The following is a 20,193-nucleotide window of genomic DNA, read 5'->3' on the forward strand; positions in this document are numbered from 1 at the left end:
GTATGTTTACACTTTTTAAATTAAGGCTGGAAGGGGGCGTGGAATTTAAAGAGCTGTCAAAATTGTTTTTCATCGAAGAATTCTTTTTTAAAATGTATGATTACAAATCTAGTAACTTTTTGTTGGCTCCCTGAAGTTAGTAGATGAATGTAGCGGAGGAGAATATTAATTTACATAAATATTCATTTATTTTCAAATCTATTTTTCTGTGTTCATTTTTGTTGATTCAACACCAACTTTCTTATGCCAAATATTAATCAATCTGGATGAAATTTTTACTGCAAGTATTTATGAGGTAGCTGCATGTTTCTATGCATTTATTTTGTGAGAAAAAATATTAATAAAATAAACTAGCAGCATTAAGGAAAAATATTAATAAAATAAACTAGCAGCATTTCTCACAAAATAAATGCATAGAAACATGCAGCTACCTCATAAATACTTGCAGTAAAAATTTCATCCAGATTGATTAATATTTGGCATAAGAAAGTTGGTGTTGAATCAACAAAAATGAACGCAGAAAAATAGATTTGAAAATAAAATGAATATTTATGTAAATTAATATTCTCCTCGTCTACATTCATCTAGTAACTTCAGGGAGCCAACAAAAAGTTACTAGATTTGTAATCAGACATTTTAAAAAAGAATTCTTCGATGAAAAACAATTTTGACAGCTCTTTAAATTCCACGCCCCCTTCCAGCCTTAATTTAAAAAGTGTAAACATATGAGTATTTGTAATCAGAATTGAGCTGAATCCATTTGGGGTATGAAATTATAAATTCTGAATAAGTGCAATAGCTAAAAAAAATTTGGAAAAATTCTAATGATTTTCAGTGGAGTCTTCCCTTAAGAATTACACAATATTTAATAGTTGCTGGATTCAGTCATTCAATAAATAATTCGTTCGCTTCAGACCCTCATCATTCATTACTGACAGTTATTACAATACGAGCAATTCATTGAAATTTTTAATTGATGAAGAATATCTTATGATCAGTTATTGCAAATATAAGTGGAAAATTACGTCCTGAGCTTGTGTTGACACTATAAGTAAGATAGCTTCTTTATAGCAAATGCGTTCACAGCTAGAGGCATGTTGATTGTAGTGTCATCTGTGAGGTAGAGAAGGGTGTGTCATTAAACAAATAAATTACATTTTGATACTATTATTTACAGTTCACAAAGCACATCGTGAAGAATTGGAATGTGTGCTTCAAGTTCTGGAGAAAGTACTGGTGTATCTACCAGAGCTGCTGTCTAGAAGATGGCAGTGTCACAGCCTCACTCGGATCATGATCAAATTGCTGCATCCTGGGAACTCTTGGAAATTGCGACGTGAGGCTATAAGGTACTTGATATCCATTTTTATTGACAAGGTTGAAAGTAATTTTGAAGTAATTAAAAAAAACTCGTTTATTTAATTATAGTAGAGATCAATATAATCATATAAATAATTCAGATTTATGACTATGGCTAAAGACATAAAAATTTACCGGTACCACATGTTCATTAGATGAATAATGTAGAGGGGTATGAATAAATGAAATGGGATGGATGGCAATTGCTGGTACTGGACCTACTACATGATGTTCTATTCAAGCCTTTAATATTCTAACAAATCAGAAAGCATAAAATAGAAAAGTTGGGAAAATGAGAGAGTGCACGAAATATTAGGGAACTAAAAAAATGTAATTAGTATTTGCTAAATCTCTACATATGACTGATTAAATGACACTAACATCAAACCTGAAATCATTTTCTTGCAGTGTTCTTTAAACTATGCATATTGTTACTAAAGCATTCACGTCATATATACAGGCTGTTAAAGTTGGCAGGTCAGGGACTTTTGACGCGTTTTTACAATCCTTAACGTAATCCCACAAAAAGAAATCCATTGGAGTCATTTGGGTGAACATGGTGACAACTACCATTTGCATCCAATCCCAGTGACCTGGAAATTTGTAATTAAGAGAGATTCGAACTTGAAGAATCCATCCTATTGAAATAATATGTTGGGCTACAAATCAGGTGCTTAGGGATATACAAACTGTTCCAGCACATCAAGGCACATGGTGCCAGTTACTGTTTATTCAAGAAGAATGACCTTGTCAGTCATGCCTTCATCAGACCACAATGCATTCAGCAAACAATGCATTGCTTATTTTAAAAGAAGAGATTACCGATGTATTATGATTTCTATGAGCCAATATTCTGTCAACGTGTTCATAAAATACGAGAGGTATCATAACACTGGTACAATCAGTTACGTGTTAAATAAGAACTTCTTGTACAATAAAAACTATGGAAGATAAAACATAAAAAAAAAATTGGTTTGGACGTAAGCATTCAGAATTTTGCTCTTTGCCTTATGAAATATTTTATATTAAATGAGAATACAAAGACTCCTTTCCACAATAATACATATTCACAGTAGGAAATAAATATGTTGTTGTTGTTTTCTAATGCCAGGCATTTGACAATAAAGTCATAGGAAATAAATATAGCAATGTTGCTACTTCCTGGTTGGACAGTGTTGAGAGGTTTGTCAATATTTTTTTTTTTTATATCCAATGCCACCAGGTTGTCTTTTCGACATTTCTGGTCTTCTCTCCTGGCTGTGGCTTAATTGTAACCCACTTCCGCCTGGAAGGCAGAGCTATATTACCCCGATGATGTGATAGGATGATTATGATAATGTGGTGCCAGAAGAGGTCTTAAATCTAAACTTAACCTAAATTCCAGACCATGGACGAACACAGGAATAATCCCCTGGTTTGTCAATATAAAATCACTTCTCCTTTTAAACATTGTGTAATATTGTCAAATAGTGCATTTGGAATTTTAAAGAAAAGAAACTGTATCTCATTGCAGCCCAATATATTTACAATGTGCAAGTACCCATGAAATTAACGTGACTAAAATTTTGTACAGGTATTTCCTCCTGTGGTACCAAGCATTGGGGGACAATGCACCAGAGGCTATTCACGCTGTCTTTGCAACATTGGTACCAGGCTTTCCCTCTCCATACCCAGGGCTGGGGCTGCCTTCTCTCAGCAGAACTTCAACATCTGTGTTTCATGATGCTTCACCGGGTTAGTTGCATATTTTTATTAAGGCTTGTTTCTTCTTAAATCTCACAGTAGATGAAGATTGCAAGTTTGTCACGTGTTGGTTTAGATAGAGTAAGAATAAAGTAGTAACAGTTGGCACTTAATCTAACATTCATTGGTCTCTTTATATGGAATATATTTGATTTATGATACGAAATCACCTTTTTTTTTATCCAAGCTCGTAGTAGGATTTCAAGATTTTTCTGGTTTTATTAGTTTGGTTAGAGGATTTTTTATGTACTCTGTCGAGTGAAAGAGTAGTGATGTAAACCATAAAACACTAATCGGTCTGTTAACATGACAACAAACAAAAGAGTCATGCAAATTCAGAGAACTCGAGACCACATGCATGTGTTTACATCACTATTCTTTCGTTGGACAGACTTTATTATGAAGAATGTGAAAAAAAAAAGAAACATAGAGAATAGATACTAAGATAAGTGTATTTAGTGTAAATGTTAAAAAATGTTAAATTAGTTCCAAACTTGGTTGGTTATGATCACAATCGTCAACATCGTGTGCAAATGTGTGTGAGTGAGTGAGTGTGTGCATACATGCACGTCTCTCTAATTCCTAGTATAATTGAGAATTTGAGTATTCTTAGAATACCTGTTCAAACACTTTTTGTCCACCATAAATTGCATTCATTTACACACGTTGGGTTTTCAGTCTACCTGTTTGGAGTAGTGGTCAGTTTTGCAAAACTAGCAGGCCTGGGATCGAATCCTGTTTGGGACAAGTTGCCTGGTTGAGGTTCATTCCGGGATTTTCCCTCAATCCATCAAAAGCAAATGCTGGGTAACTTTCTGTGCTGGGTTCATTTCACCATCATCATCATTTTCATTCAGCCTGCCTACTTCCATACTCATGTCATCCTCTCATTCGTGGCAAACAGAATCTGACCTAATGGGAGCCCCAACTGTAGAAATAGGATTCTTCATCATAATCGTCACAAAGTAGACAGAAGCACAAATGGCTACAAGTCAATATGCGCTGTGTTACCAAAAAAAATATCTTAGGTTTTCAGTGCTGAAGTGTAAACATTTCGCTAATGGTGCATGTTATCACCATCACTATCACCCATCTCTCCCACCATCTTCACGACCACCACCACCATATCACAGAAAGATATGTGGCAAGATTGAACAGTGATTGTCAATATGCAACAAGTCTTTAATGTTGTTGTATATCTTAAAAAACTCTCTTTTAAACTATTGTCCTTCCTATTGGTAGGAAATCATATGGTGAACAAATGTGCTGTAGAAAAAGCTTAAGGAATTTGAATAATGAAGGTGGCATCTTAAGAAATTCAGATGTTGACATAAACAATTTTCTGTTGTGTTTAATAATTTCATCAACACTTATAGGAGATTTCATGCCCACAGGTCCAGTGAACGTGGTGGAGATCCAACCCATGCTGCCACCTCAGAGTGGAGAGAAGCAGCCAGATGACCTCATGAGGTTCTTTCTTGATGCTTTACTAGAATTCATTGTTTCTCAGGTGTGTGGTTTGAGTCGGTCTTTATTTAGTATCAAATTATATGTCCGTCCATCAGTCTCATGTCCAACATATATTAAGTGTTTTCGAAAATAATATTGCGCAGGATCACTAGAACGTTGGAAGAAAATCAACCTCCAGAGCAAGCTGGATTTCGTTCTGGATTTTCAACGGCTGACCACATTCAGACATTGACGCAGATCATGGAAAAAGTCGAGGAACACAATTTAAAACTGTATATAGCCTTTGTGGATTATGCAAAAGCTTTCGATTCGATAGAACATATTAGTGTTTTAAAAGCACTCAAGAATCAGGGTGTTCCAATGAAATATATTAGACTGCTTGGCGAGCTGTACCAAAGAAACACAACAAAAGTGAAATTGGATACAGAAGGAACACCATTCAACATACAGCGAGGGGTAAGACAAGGAGATCCCTTGTCACCGAAGATCTTTAATTGTGTATTGGAGGAGGTCTTTTGCAAGCTACCTTGGGGTCGCAAGCACGGCATATCTATCGACGGAAGAAAACTGACCAATCTATGCTTCGCTGATGATGTGGTTGTGTTTGCCAGATCCAGGAAACGTTTGGAAGAGATGCTGAATGATTTGTGTGAAGAAAGCATGGCAGTAGGCCTAAAAATCAACACCAGCAAAACCAAAGCACTGACAAATGACGCAGAAGGGCAGATGATCGTCAACAATGCGAACATTGAATTTGTCACGCAATACATTTACCTTGGCCAGACTATATCATTTCAGAACAGCATGGATAAAGAAATTGATAGACGAATAGCATCGGCATGGAGAAAGTTTTGGAGTCTGTCCTTCATCCTAATGAACAAGAGCCAGAAATTGCAGAACAAGAGGCAGATCTTCAACAGCTGCATTGCACCTGTACTTCTATATGGGGCGCAATCCTGGTCACTCACCAAGAAACAGGCATTAAAGTTAGGAAGATGCCAAAGAAGAATGGAAAGGAAAATACTCGGAATAAGCCTGAAGGACAGAATCAGAAACGATGAAGTATGGCGACGAAGCGGCGTAGAGGACTTGGTCACACTTGCTAATAGGATGAAATGGCGCTGGGGAGGATACGTAGTATGAATGCATCCTACCAGATGGGCACACACGGCGACATTGTGGGATCCAAGAATTGGCTGGAGAAACCGTGGATGACCGAGGACCAGATGGGGGGACGAGTTCACGTTGCAGCTAGGAGGACAGTGGACCAGAATAGGACGCCAAAGAACACGGTGGAGGGACGCAGTAAACCAGTGCTAGTGAAATTGTGGTCAAAGAACTAGGAATAGACCATCAGGTCGGCTCTTCTGATGGTCAAGACTTGAGCCACCCCTGCCCAAGCAGGAGGCCTTGCCCCACTAGGGATTTACGGCTTTATTATTATTATTATTATTATTATTATTATTATTATTATTATTATATATCCCTGTATTACTACTAAATTTTTTCCAGAGAACTGTATTTTTTCTGATTGAAAAGCTATTGAGAAGGAAATTTTGAAAGTGCACATAATTATATCTTTCTTGTTTGTAGGTAACAAAGATAGAGTGGCGTGATAGGCTGTGCAGACAACACAAGTGCTTCATGTTCCTGTTTGAAAGGTTCAAACAGTATTATCTCCCTCATATATTCCCACAGTTTTCATTTGCTACAAGCCTCTACAAACCAGTATTAGGTAAGCATAGTCTGTAATAAGCTGAACTGCCATACGGATTGAATTTGACACAGTTATGAGCGTTCACAACTTGCATGAAAATATACTCTTTTTAAAGTCAGACATCTAAGGAATTAAGCAAGGATTGAGAGGTATTATTTAATAGAAAAACTAAACTTTAAATATTTTATTCAGTCATACGGAAGTATAGAATTAATCAATCTTCTTAATGTAATCCAGCTGTTTGTTGACAGCATAAAGTCCACTGTAGTCTATTCAGTTGTAGTTTTTCACGAGAAAAGAGGGGTATTTTGATCGGCGTTCATTATTATAGATGCCTGTTGCTAGTAGCCAGAGGTAGGGTGTAGTCAATATATATACTGCAGGACTGTGTCTTCTGCAACTGGTACTGATGATTTTAATTTACTTCTTGTGTGGCTTATTGATGGGCAGTATGGAAGAATGTATTCCAGATCTTCATCATGATTATTACACCACAGACAAGTAGGATTATCAGAAATGTGAAATCGGTGTAGGTACAATTGTGTTTATAATGTGGTCTGTTCTGGCTCTTGTTAAAAATGTTTGAACATGTCTGCGCAGTTTTTGTACATTTCCAGGTCATTTGGTTTCTTTTGTACAGACTGTAAAATTTTTCCTTTGTCAGAAGAGAGCCAATTGTTGATCCATAGGTTTATAAAATGAGACTTTACTGAAGCAAAAGCACATAGAGATATCACTTGAAGAGGTTTTGGTTGCAAATATGTTGCCTGTTTTGCAATATTATCAACTTTCTTGTTTCCAGGTGTACCACAATGACTAGGTATCCATTGAAATGTTATTTCCTTTTGGAGTTCTTTTAGTTTACTTAGTTGTTTCTGAATTGGAATAATTCTATGTGCGTATAGGTTTGGTACATATTTAATTATATTAAATATAGCCCCCTTGAAGTCGGTAAGTGTGCAAATAAATTTTTCAGAAATTTGAGTAACACACTGAAGAGCAGCATCAATAGCTAGCAATTCAGTGATGGAAGTATAGAATATAAAATGTCATATGCAGACTACCATGTACTTCTTGAAAATTACATCCTTCAAATAATCACCATCAATGTACATATATTTTTGTAATCTCTCTGAAGTTTCTCATGACTTCTTGCAACATTTCAACTGTGATGTTTACAGTTTCTTCACGAATTTTTTGTCATTTAGTTGCGTACATCGTACTTTTTAGGTACCCCCATAAAAATAGTCACATGTACTTAAGTCCGAGAATCATGCAAGCCATGAATGTCTTCAAATCTCGATATGAAATGATTCCTGCTTTGCTGTTATAGACATGCTGCATTGTCCAGTTGAAACCAAGATGATTTGTTGTATGAATTCATTATTTTCTCAACAAATGTTTCTATCCTAATATAATGAGCTGCATTAACAGTTATCACACGACCATTGTCATTGTCATTGACGTCAGTGGTGTAGCTCTTAAGAGGCTTTTGAGGCTTAGCCTACCCAAATAATTTGAGTTACCGGTATTATACCTAGTAACAGTAGGCCCGTAAGTTCGTAATAATGATGTATCATAACACTTGGTTTCACTCCAAACCTTTCATATATTAAGTTCACTGTTGACAGTCATTCCAGGATTGAGATTCAGTGCAAAAGATTTGTGGCAAAAGCCTCTTAAGAACATGGCTAAGACCTTGACTCAGAAGCTTGAGAGGAGATTGGGGATGGGGTATTGATTCGCTACATCTCCAAACATGTGGCTAGCATAACCATCACAACAATACGGCACACTATATTGGTGTTCTGTGAATGCACTGCGTTGTTGAGTGTTAGTTTAATAAAAATTGTGTGTGTGTGTGTGTGTGTGTGTGTGCGTGCGTGCATGTTTTTTTTTTTTTTACATATATGGCATGGATGAACCCCACCTTGTAATGTTGTTTTCAGTTTTTGTTTTTTGTAAATATTTAATTCTACTATTGCTAATAAATGTATGAGTATTATAATACTTCATCCTCAAATCCAAATAATGCCTTTCTTTCAGATCTCCCTGTTCTGAGGAAAGGCTCCCCAGGGCCTGGTGACACACCGGAGGGTCGGAAGCGACAGGACCCATATGTCATCTGCAGGGTGGTAGTTATCAAATGGGTAGCCACTTTCACTCACATCACAAAGAAGGGAGATGTGCCGTTCATGCACACACAATCGAACAGGTGTGGAATAATTTAAACTAGAATTTCATTCTATTTTGTTCTAAAATATCGTTCATTTAGTCACGTATTTTGTAATTGTTGTAATTTATGTAATGATTACCTAAATGTATCATTGGTCTGCATTTCTGTCACCTATTTGGTATTTTCGAAATTATCTTGCTCTTTTCATTTCCTGTTAACATCATTTTAACCCAAGTAGGAGATGCAGAAGATATGACGAGCAAGAAACGCTTCCTCACGTCTTGGGTTTCTGCCATCATGGAGAATTGCTCTGAATCAACAGACATAATACGGTTCATTCTCTCATCGCATCTTCAATCTGTCAGAATGCTTCCTATAAGATTTGTGAGGAGGTTGGTTGCGTCTCTTCTGATGGCTCTACTAGATGTGCTGATGTCATCATAATTGATTGGTAGAAGGATAAGGGTGTCCTTCTTGATCCCATAGTCCATTTCGAGATGCATGAGCAACAGCCACAAGAGGTGTGTCGTGAAAAACAAATCCTATATGAGCCTTGTTGTCAGCATCTCGGAGCACAATACCACATCGTACATTGGACAGTTTTTGGGCTCATGTTCGCTGCCCGTGGCATGAAGCCACGAGAAACTTTAAATCAATTTAAAGAATTTAAAATTTCTGATGCAATGATTGATGTCATAGGATCTCATGTGTTAAAATCATCCTTAGCTAATCTAACGTAACACTAAAATCCTAAACTAACCTAACCTGTCACTAAAATCCTAAACTAACCTAACCTAATCTGTCACTAAAATCCTAAACTAACATAACCTAACCTAATATGTCACTAAAATCCTAACTTAACCTAACCTGTCACAAAAATCCTAAACTAACCTAACTTAACCTGTCACTAAAATCCTAAACTAACCTAACCTGTCACTAAAATCCTAAACAAACCTAACTTAATTTGTCACTAAAATCCTAAACTAACCTAACCTACCACTAAAATCCTAAACTAACCTAACCTAATCTGCCGCTAAAATCCTAAACTAACCTAACCTAACCTGTCACTAAAATCCTAGACTAACCTAACCAGCCGCTAAAATCCTAACTAACCTAACCTAAAACTAAAATCCTAGACTAACCTAACCTGTCACTAACATTCTAAACTAACCTAACCTAATCAAACCTGTCATTGAAGTCCTAAACTAACCTAACTAACTTGTCACTAAAATTCTAAACTAACTGAACCTACCTGTCACAGATTATTACGTAAGGCATAATAAAAGTCTAAACTAACCTAACCTGTCACAACATTACATTTTCTCACCTCTACACACTTCTACTCAGGTATGAAAAAACCAATCCGTGATCGTTGACTTCGCTACATCTGCTACATTCGTCTCATTGCACTCCTTTATTGTTTGGTAGTAGGAAAATTTAATTGCAAAACCGTACATTATAAGAACTCTCTTGGTCGACAATCTCAAATGACTGAAAAATGTGTTCTTTGCAGCAGACAACTTAAATGATCTATAAACCTCATGCCGGGCGCATTTTTTTTTTTGACAAATAAATAAACTGTATTTGACTCTTCTGCGAAATTAAGGATACAGCAATTCCCCACAAAGTGGACACTCCATATTTGCGTGAAGCAGACCTTTTTCCCGGTATCACAGTTGTGCTTCATTTTCAGTATTAACAATGCTCAGGGCTAAATGTTCGTAATGTCTTGTAAATTATGTTGGTACGACATGTAAGATGACTGAAGGTGCAGGAAGAGAAGTCTCTCAATCCTCGTTCAACTGAGCATTTATGCTAAAATAATTTGTTTTCAAAATAATATCGTCCAAAGAATTGTTTTATTAATAAATTCTAAGGCTGATGGGACTTAATTAGCTTGCGCTATTTTTTTTATCTTGCTTGCCAGAAAAGACTTAATATTTCATGGCTTTGCTGCTTTTTCTGTTAGGTTTTTGGAAAGTTATGAGGTGGTCTTTGTTGAGGATTTGTCCTGTCTTGTTGCACGTTTTATGTCTTGGATATTCTATGTATCCCATCCTATATAAATGTTCAGATAAGTAGTAGTGATGTTTAGTGGAAAGGTGGGATGCAGCTATAGCAGATTTTCGTACCATTCTCAAATTATTACCCTGAAAATAAAAATATTTGCATAAATTCTTCCATATAATTTTTTGTTTATCCTTTGCTGTTTTTTTTTATTTTAATTTATTTTTATGCACTGAATTTTTGTTATACATGTTATAAGTATGGATGACTGCAGCAGTGTAAAACAAATATATATAACAACAGAAGGCCACTGGGAGGACCTCGAAGTAGATAGAAAGATGAAATTCAGAAGGAATGCATGGAAATGGAAATTACCAACTGGGAGGAACTAGCAAAAGATGGAACAGAGTGGAAGTGTTTTGTGAAATCGACATGGAGTCGAGATGCTCCATAATGTCCTTTGATTGGATTGATTGATTACTGAATTTTTGTAGCTAACTATTGTATCCTGTGTGATTTGCATAGTATTTTTACTTCTTTTTTTGGTAAGCATATCTGCCATTTTATTTCCCACAGCATGGACAGGGACTCACTGCAGGTATAAGTAATATCAAATAAAGTTTAAAGAGAATAAAAATTGGAAAACTAATCAGCTGTGGATACCATTACATGTTTAATGCTCCCCCCCCCCCAAAAAAAAAGCAACAAAGAAATGCATAGTACCAAATCCCCCTGAGCCCTGGGAGTATAGTATACTGCATACATGATTATGATACAAGATGTATATGTAGAGACCCGAAGTATAATATAAGGTTTGTTCCAACAAGCGGTTCATGGATCAGTTCATGTACGATTCTTGTACCATCTTATGCGCATGCGCTAGTTGAGCATCTGATATGGGATTGAAACTGGACTCGATGCTGTTGGAATGCTTTCGCGGATCGTTATGTACTAAATCCAGAGATGCTATAACAGTGATATCTTTGCTAAGAAAGGGATGCTTATTATATCATCTTTTGCAGCTAATTCTAATTGCAGAAAATAGAATTTCGATCATTTTCTATAAAAAGATGACAAAAAATATGGAAGGCAAGAATTCTGCTAATTCAATGTCGTGTACTGGGGGACTCTCATCTAAAAAATAGTTCTTTTTTTAATTATTAATGTATGTACGTTATTTATTATACTTTTAATCAAAGCTGCATGTTGAAATTGTAATTAACTATTTCAATACCCAAATAATTTCCATTTCCTTTCTTTTTGGCGAATATTTAAATTAAATCTCTAGTTTTATTATTCGTCTGTACTGTCACTTTTCATCTTTAACCTCATTGATGTGAACAGTCGATCATGTCTTTCTTCATTATCCAGGAGACGTTGGTTAGCTTATGCACATGCGCATCTCTCGTACTCTTCCGTACATGCCTCAATCCACGGACTATTTCTGACCGTTCCGAACCCGTGTCAAAAGCTTATTGGAATGCCCGACTGCTGTACATGTTTCCGGTTCAGGACTGGTTCGGATTGTGTTGGAACGCTTTTTCTGTACTGCACATGCTCATGATGGTTACGGACGGTTCCTGACTGCTGTTGGAACGAACCTATAATATACCTGTATTTGTGCCCTAACTGTAACTTGCAGAATTTTTTCAACATTTTTCCTCATGTCAGTGACTTTTTTTGGAGTGTAGTAGTAAGTAAGTAGTAGAATTATATTGAACTTCAAAAATAAAACAACAAATGTCTCAGGACTCAGAAGGATAAAATTAAAGATCAGCCATCTGGCCAAAAGAAAAAACAGCAGTCAATTTTTACTTTCAATTCTAAGGAACTTAATTTACGTTATTTAAGACATTTAATCTCATGAGGTGTAAGGCTATCTTAGATAATAGATTATTGAACAAATTAAGACTTTTTTTTTTTATTTAGACTGTCTTGTCTCAGAAAGAAAATAAAGGCTTCAACAAAAAAAATTACACTTTTTTTTTTTTTTTAAATTGCAGGTCTTACACAAGTTTCAAATATAAGTCACTTGCATGCATTTCTAACTCATTTATGTGAATGTGACACTTGAGACTTACTGAAAGAGACATATCAATTAAAATCTGCAGAAATGAGACTGCTTTAAAGAATGGCATGATAGGCATTATTGGATCGTAAATGAAATTATATATTGGGTGAAGTAAAGATTAATAAATCTGTAGAAAACAGTTTGTATAGATGCAGAAATAATTGGTTACAGTACATGAATAGGATAGACAACACAAGAATTTCAAGGCAGATGCCAGATTATTAGCCAAAAAGAAGAAGACAATGACAGCTATAGTGATAACGATATTTATTATTCATACTTATTTGAACAGTGATAGTGTCAAGTGTATTGTAGTGTGTAACTTTCATTTATGAATCATCGACACTTACTTTCGTGTTAACCTCTTCCCTTACTATATATTTTACCAGTTTTGTGAAAAAAAGTGTCATATTTTTTTATTTTCGTAAAGAGGTCATTTAATATTGCAGAATCACTGTACATCACTAATTTTCTTACATACTTAAAAAATCAGTGTGAAATAGACAATAGGACTCAAACGAGTTAACTCGGGTTAATAAATTTTGACACATGTTAGCAACCCGAGTTAACTCGGGATAATAAGGGAAGTGGTTAAGTAAGGCACTGTATTAAGTGATGTGATACTTCATTTAGCAGATGGTTTATATGTGACATTATTATTTATTTTGCTTCCCCCAATAGAGGGCTGCCTTTGCAAACAAAGTATACAAAGAAGTATAAAAAGAAGAGAAAAGTGTGTATAATATAGGTCAGTTGGCTATGAAAGCAATATAATCTGTTAGAATGAAGGCTTCCATTATAATCCAATTAATCGATCACTAACTTTATGAACCAAGAAATATCGGGCAGAAACCAACCAAAAAATTGTAATGTTGTAACATTTTTATTTGTTCCACATCTTAAAGCTTCAGTGCTAAAGTAAGATCTATGGAATACAATAAATGAAATGAAAATAAATGGAATATTATGTATATCGTGTACACTGGTGAGATTTTTAAGCTGTCTTGCGAAACCAGGATGGTGTAGGTATGAGTAATACAAGCAGAAATCATCAGGTCTATATGGAGAAAAATGTATAAAATTTTACATAAGAGTTATATGATTTTTTTATGCTTATTGTATTTTTTGTTGATTTAACATAAAATGTAATATTAAATAGATTAAATTTGCCCCCTTCCCCAACGAAAAAATTAATGATTTGGTAAAGTAATGACTGAACGAATAATCAAGAATTATTTAATAAACATAAAGAGGTTAAAAAGTAAAACAAAACATAGAATTAAATTAAATTTTATTTCATTCGTCATGCTTGCATACACGCGCACACGCGCGCGCACACCCACACACACACACACACACACACACACACACACACACACACACACACACACACCTCTTATATATTTAAGTTATTGGCAAAACTTGAAGACTTATTTGTTCACTTTATTTATGACTAGCAGCGTGACTCCAAGTGAGGACACCGACCACTCACCCGGCACAGAGCTGCGTCGTGTGAGTGTAAGCCAGGCAGGTTCCAGCCATGATGCAGTTTCCCCTGCATCTGACTCAAATCATTCCTCTGTGTTTTCGCAGTCTGAAGGTGGAAACCATTCGCTTAGGTGAGTACATACCGATAAATTGACTTATACAGTGTGGCAGTTAGAAAATGGTACAGTGTTATAAGGCAGGAACTAGTGCTACCATCTTCTAGAACTGAATATGAATCCAAATAGGTATTGCTTCTAAAGTGCTAGAGCACGGATTTATATACACTACTAGTGGCTTGTGCAGCAAATGCTGCAAACTAAGTTTCAGATTTATTTTCAATCAAGAATAGGCTTACCAGTCATTTTAAAAGTTATTTGCTTCCATAATAATGAAACATCCTCTCTCTGAATGGTTTTTTTTATGCCAAATACTTTTTCTTGAACCTATCCATCTTCAGTTTTTGAGTTTAAAAGCGAAAGCAAAAGTAACAATGTCAGGATGATCAGTGGAGTTTTCATGTGGGAGTATGTATATCACTGACAAATACTCATATCATGATATTAACTATAATAATATTTCACTTTTAATGGTGATAATGTTATCAAACCACCTCAAGTTTCGTAGTTTTTAATACACAGAAAATTACACACCACAGAATCAGACCTGTAAATTATTTTCTTAAGTCTTGAAAGTTTTTAATAACCAATTATAGAAACGTTATAAAAATTATACAAATGAAGATCGACATATTGTTGTCACAGAATTTGCTCTGATGCTCTAAATATGTCAGGAATCCTGTAGGTCATGGCCTTCGTGTAATATTGCTTATTGTAGTGTGTGTGTTGTGTTTTATTCTGAAAAGCCATTAGTTCTCAAAACTGACGACAGATGGATTTTGGAAAATAGAAAAATTTTATAGGAAAATTGACATTTCACAGAAAATTATTTTTTTTTTCTGAAAATCTTTGGGTTCCAAGCTTGAAAATGAGGAGTCATCCATTAAAATTCATTCAGCCATTTTCCCGTAATTTCCATTAGCAGTTCAAATTATATATATAGATAAGCTAAACATGGCGTCTATATATTTGGGTAGGCATGGTGTACATTGTGGTTAAGAAAGTGTGGTTTATGTTATGGAGTTTAAATCTTCCAGTCTTTATCTAATAATACCTAGGGAGGCAAGGAGTCACCTATTGAACTGCACACTGAGCAAATTACACATGCAAGTTACTCTGCAGTGGTTATGTCTTCTTTAAAGGCTTCTGTGATTGGACATAATGCATGATAGGCATGATTAAATGTGTATGAAGTAACAATATTACTTTTCGGTGCATATAAATCCAGGCTCTAGTCGTACATTGCTGCTATTTGAGAATGTAGTGTAAGCTGAACTACACAGTCTCTCTCTCTGGGGGAGTGTGCAATAACTTCGGTCTCTGCTTACTTTGTACGTTCATTAATATACTATGGACAAGAGCTATGAGTTAAACACTACATTGAATTCACTGAAGCGACCGAAATCAAACCCAGTGATTGTTAAAGATTAAGAGATATGATGTTTCTATATGTCCATCACTTTCTACATTAGTGAGGATTGTGCAAATGGATAATACAGCTGTCTGGACGTTTTACAGTTTTTGCTTCAGAAAATGAGTCTGTGTATTATCATATGCACTATATTCACCATACTTAGAACTGTGTGACTTTATTTGGTATCCAAAACTCAAAGGAGCACTGTATGGGTATTACTTTGAAGCAGGGTTTAAGTCACAGTCGCATTTGTCGCATTTTGCAACTTGACTTCTAAAAATGCAACAAACTTTCAGTGTAAATGTGTAAAAATACGACAATCACATTGAACTTCATTAACGAAGATGATAATGGAGAAAATGAAATCAGAAATGTGTATGAACTAATCAGTTCTGGAGAATCTGAATTTAAATGAAATGCTAATGGCATGGGCAATGTTCAAAAAGATATTGAGCAATAGTTGTTGAAGAATGAATTTCAATGAGTTGGTACAATTCATGTAAGTTAACAACTTAAGTGAACAGTTTCTTCTAATTGATTTATATAATTCCATCGCATACTGTATACGTAGATGGGAGGATAATATTAAAATGTATTTGAGGGAGGTGGGGTATGATGATAGAGACTGGATTAATCTTGCACAGGATAGGGACCGCTGGCGGGCTTATATGAGGGCGGCAATGAACCTTCAGGTTCCTTAAAAGCCATTTGTAAGTAAGTAAGTATTGTAAATTGTGAGCGAGGATTTAGTTACATGAATCTTGTAAAAACTGAAATTAGAAACTGTCTTTCAGTAAGAAGAGTTAGCATTCTGCTAACAATAAATCTTGAAGAGCCTACTCGTAAAGAATTTCAATGTTTAGAGTGCCCATAAAATAATGTATTTTAATGTGATGTAAATTCAGCAGTAATTGATTCTAATCATACATCCTACATCTAATGATTTACTTACATAAGTAGACTATATCTGCAGTGTGAGAAGATAGATTGAAAACTCCAAAAAAAAAAAAAAAATTAGATAACTTTTTGTTTCTGCATACCTTATTAATTTTATCTTTCTGTGTAATTATGTAGAATATTGTACAAGCTTTTCGCAATTTACACAAATATAATTTTTCATTTGTGCATTTTTGCGACAGTATTTATTTTCTAGCTTAAACCCTGCTTTGAAAGTGTGGCCACCATTCAAATGATTGTAAACTGATTTCCTGATATGACTTTCCACCATACCTTAAGTTTCTTCATGATTATTAGATGCATGTGTGGGTTCTAAAGAAAGCTACTTTGAATGAACAAAGCTCATATTTTTCATACCTGGTATTTTCTTTTTCCCAAGCACCAGTCCTGTTTTCCTCTTGCCATATTATGTATATGTTGTTAACTAATGCTGAGTTCTTGGCAATAAAGCCATTAACTCTCTTCCTCTCCAATATAGGAGAGTAGCAAAAAGTGTAACTATTTTACTGTAGGCATCATATAAAATGTATGCATAGTTACTTCTTTCCAATTAAGAATGAATGAACATAGTCATTTTGTTGATTTCTGATCACATTGCTATGAATTGGTATTTATATTTAAAGCAATTGGTCCACTAGTTGTAAAATCGCTGTATAGTTGGGCTTTTGCCTTGAGAGATATTTGCTTGAACGAAATTCACCATCAAATTTGGTGAAGTGCTTTTCACACCAGAGTTAGGCCTACACATAACATTGTTTATCTGAACTTGAAGTGCACGTGATGCTGATTTTTCTTTGAAGTACTTTTCAAATTGTTTTATTACTCAACAATGTGCTGCATCTTTCTTGGATGAAGGCCTGGTTACATGGTATTTTGTAATTTGTTTCATTCATTCATAGTTTTCTGCCCAAGTGCATTCTTCAATCTTCCCTCTTTTCCATCTTTCTCTTAATCTCCACATATGATCCATAATATCTTAATGTTGTTTATTATCTGACATCGTCTGCTCCAAACTTTTCTCCTGTTCACCATTCCTTCCAGATTCTGGCTTGAATAAATGGTCTGAGTGTCAGGAGACAAGGATGTGCTTTATTGCTGAATGCAGTTTGTCATCTGTTTCAGCGAGGATCCTAATGCAGCTGCAGTGCATTTAGTCCGTGAAGTACTGTACAGTAGTCGTGATAATGTTAACTTTGTACATGAGGTGTACAGACAGGCATTCCTTCTGAACTTCACTCATTCCCCAGCCATCCGAAAAGCTATTACTGTTTACAAGGATTGGATTCAAATGAATGTAAGTTTATGTGGTATTATTAGAGTTACGAATTCAGACATCATCTTTGTCATAACATGTAAGCTTGATCAGTGGACCAAAGAATATTAATTAGAATTTATTCTATTTTAATTAATGTATCTCAGTTCAGCTCTTCTCTGAATGTGTTAGTAGTCTTTAATTTTTTTTTTTTTTCTGAAAACAGGCAGGCCAGAATATAACTCTAGCATATGTTTATTATATTTATTTGCAGGTACCAGAATTACCATCGTTCATGTTAGAACCTCTAGAGAGTCATAAAGATGAACATTATAGAAGTGGCCCACCTTCCTATGAATACTCGTCTGTAGAGGTTTGGTCCTAATTATATTGAAATGTGTTATATTATTCTAATTATAAATACAACATGTAACTAATCAAGAACAATATCCCTTGTATGTGGATTTTTGTTAAGAAAAAGATTATTCGTAATATATTATGAATGTTCTTGTAAAATGTCTCTGAAATGATTAAACTGATGTCATAATGTAACATATTTTTAATTGCAGGGCTGTGAAGGACCTGATTCCTATCGTGTGACACGACTAAGGAATGACTCTTATCTTGGGGCTATTCATAGGGAAAATCTCCTTGTTAGAGCTGGTCTGCAGGTATGTATGAACCACATGAAATACTCGTTGCATATTAATTAGCCTAATAGTGAAACATTTTGTGATTCCCTCAGTACTAAAAGATCAATTTATTTCACATGAAAAGCTAAAATTTGAGTTTTAATGTCCCACAGAATGTCCTGCAAGTGTTCATAACCCATGCAGCAAATGTCTTCATGCTGGAGGTTAGTCCAGAATACCCACTGCTACTTGAGGAGCAAGTGGATACATGTAAACGAGTATTGAACATATATCGATACATGGTCATGCACACTCGTATGGAATCCCGGACATGGTAAGTAGATATAAATATATTCCTCCTCCCCCATAGAGTATGCTCTCCTCTCTTCAGTTTCTTTAAAATTGTAGCTGTTAAAGCTTCATAATTTAGTAAGCCATATCATAAAACTTTGGGTCACTGTTTTGATTGTGTGCAGTATACAGAATTTGATTTTCTGCACAAAATTTGGTGAATGCTAAAAGACTGAAATATGTGTATAGATGATTATTCGAAATAGCATAATTTCATACACAGTGATTTAGTTTTTTTTTTTTACACATATAAAGAAAATATATTTTAATGTCTAATTATACTATAGTACTGACCTCTAATTGTAAATATTTAAATTTTGCCATTATTGAAATAAAAGGCACAAAATTATAGAAATCAAATTAGAGAGATCTTGAATGGCAAGACATCCTGAATACATGCTCTTACACATGCTTGTTGCAAACTGCAGTACATGACTAGAAGAAAATCTCAGAGTATTATGTCTCAGTGTCGTCTCTTGAATTTGTTGTTGGCTAATGCTCATCGGAATTGGATTTGCTCTATTTATTTTCCGATGTCCCACTTGGTATTGTATTAATTGCTACGATATATCAGCTTTTATTTTATTTATTGATGGACAAGTCAGAATGTTTTCTTTGTCTTGAAATAAAACTTCCTTTTGAACTTAATGTTAATGGTGTGTAATTTGTTTTGTAGGGAACAACTTCTTTTGGTGCTGCTGCAGATTACATCTCTAATTCTGAGTAAAACTCCACCGAAGCGCAAGGAAGAAACACTCGGTGGGAAACTGGCACCAGCTATATTTCAGGTATTCCGTGTCAGACATAAGTTCGTGTTTGGTTGAGAGTGGTGGTCACAATACTTCGTGTCTCTTAAGTATGGAAATGCGAAGGATAAAAGCCACCAGAAAGTAAAGAGGGCAGAGCTACAGTCCTAGTTGAAGATTTATGTAGGACTGGCCGAGGTGTCCTATAATAGATTCCTTAGTTTCGTCAACCATAATACCTTTATCTTCATTCATGCGGAAAAAAATTGTAAAAGTGTTATGAATAATGTTTCTGAAGATTTAAAATCATGTTTAATATATTATACCATATACAGGGTGGCGCACGAAAAACTGGCCTGCCATAAGCAGATACAAACAACAAATGAAATAAATAAAATATAAGCTAATGCAAAGGTCTGTATTTACTGAAACTATCTTGTCTTTTACATTACGTTCTGAAAATGACCTCCTTGTGCTTCAGTGCACTTTTGAACTCACCTTAACATGTTATTATACACTTTGTGCAACTCTGCTGCATCAATTCTCAAAATTTCATTACGAATATTGTCCTTTAAGTCTTCTAATGTCTAATGCATACATTTTTCCCTTTAGACTGCTCCACAGATAAAAGTCACAAGTGGTAAGGTCCGGCGAATGTGGTGGCCACAGTCCTTTGCTGATAGTCCTTTCTTTT

General features: G+C 35.1%; 1 protein-coding gene across 7 annotated transcripts in view; it reads left to right on the forward strand.

Moving 5' to 3' along the window:
• Positions 1-20,193, forward strand: part of LOC138704760 (probable Rho GTPase-activating protein CG5521) — a 126,087-nt gene that overhangs the window by 25,895 nt on the left and 79,999 nt on the right. For 5 of the 7 annotated variants that reach the window (XM_069832965.1, XM_069832968.1, XM_069832967.1 and 2 more), the window contains 11 exons: positions 1,178-1,349; positions 2,933-3,093; positions 4,497-4,612; positions 6,166-6,307; positions 8,336-8,504; positions 14,001-14,162; positions 17,641-17,812; positions 18,045-18,143; positions 18,340-18,441; positions 18,576-18,736; positions 19,430-19,541. In XM_069832965.1, coding sequence (XP_069689066.1) covers positions 1,178-1,349; positions 2,933-3,093; positions 4,497-4,612; positions 6,166-6,307; positions 8,336-8,504; positions 14,001-14,162; positions 17,641-17,812; positions 18,045-18,143; positions 18,340-18,441; positions 18,576-18,736; positions 19,430-19,541 — 1,568 coding nt within the window. The remainder of the gene's footprint in view (positions 1-1,177; positions 1,350-2,932; positions 3,094-4,496; positions 4,613-6,165; positions 6,308-8,335; positions 8,505-14,000; positions 14,163-17,640; positions 17,813-18,044; positions 18,144-18,339; positions 18,442-18,575; positions 18,737-19,429; positions 19,542-20,193) is intronic. The other 2 variants (XM_069832969.1, XM_069832966.1) reach the window with 1 other exon arrangement.

This window comes from Periplaneta americana, chromosome 8 (assembly GCF_040183065.1).
Source record: "Periplaneta americana isolate PAMFEO1 chromosome 8, P.americana_PAMFEO1_priV1, whole genome shotgun sequence".
Lineage (NCBI taxonomy): Eukaryota > Metazoa > Arthropoda > Insecta > Blattodea > Blattidae > Periplaneta > Periplaneta americana.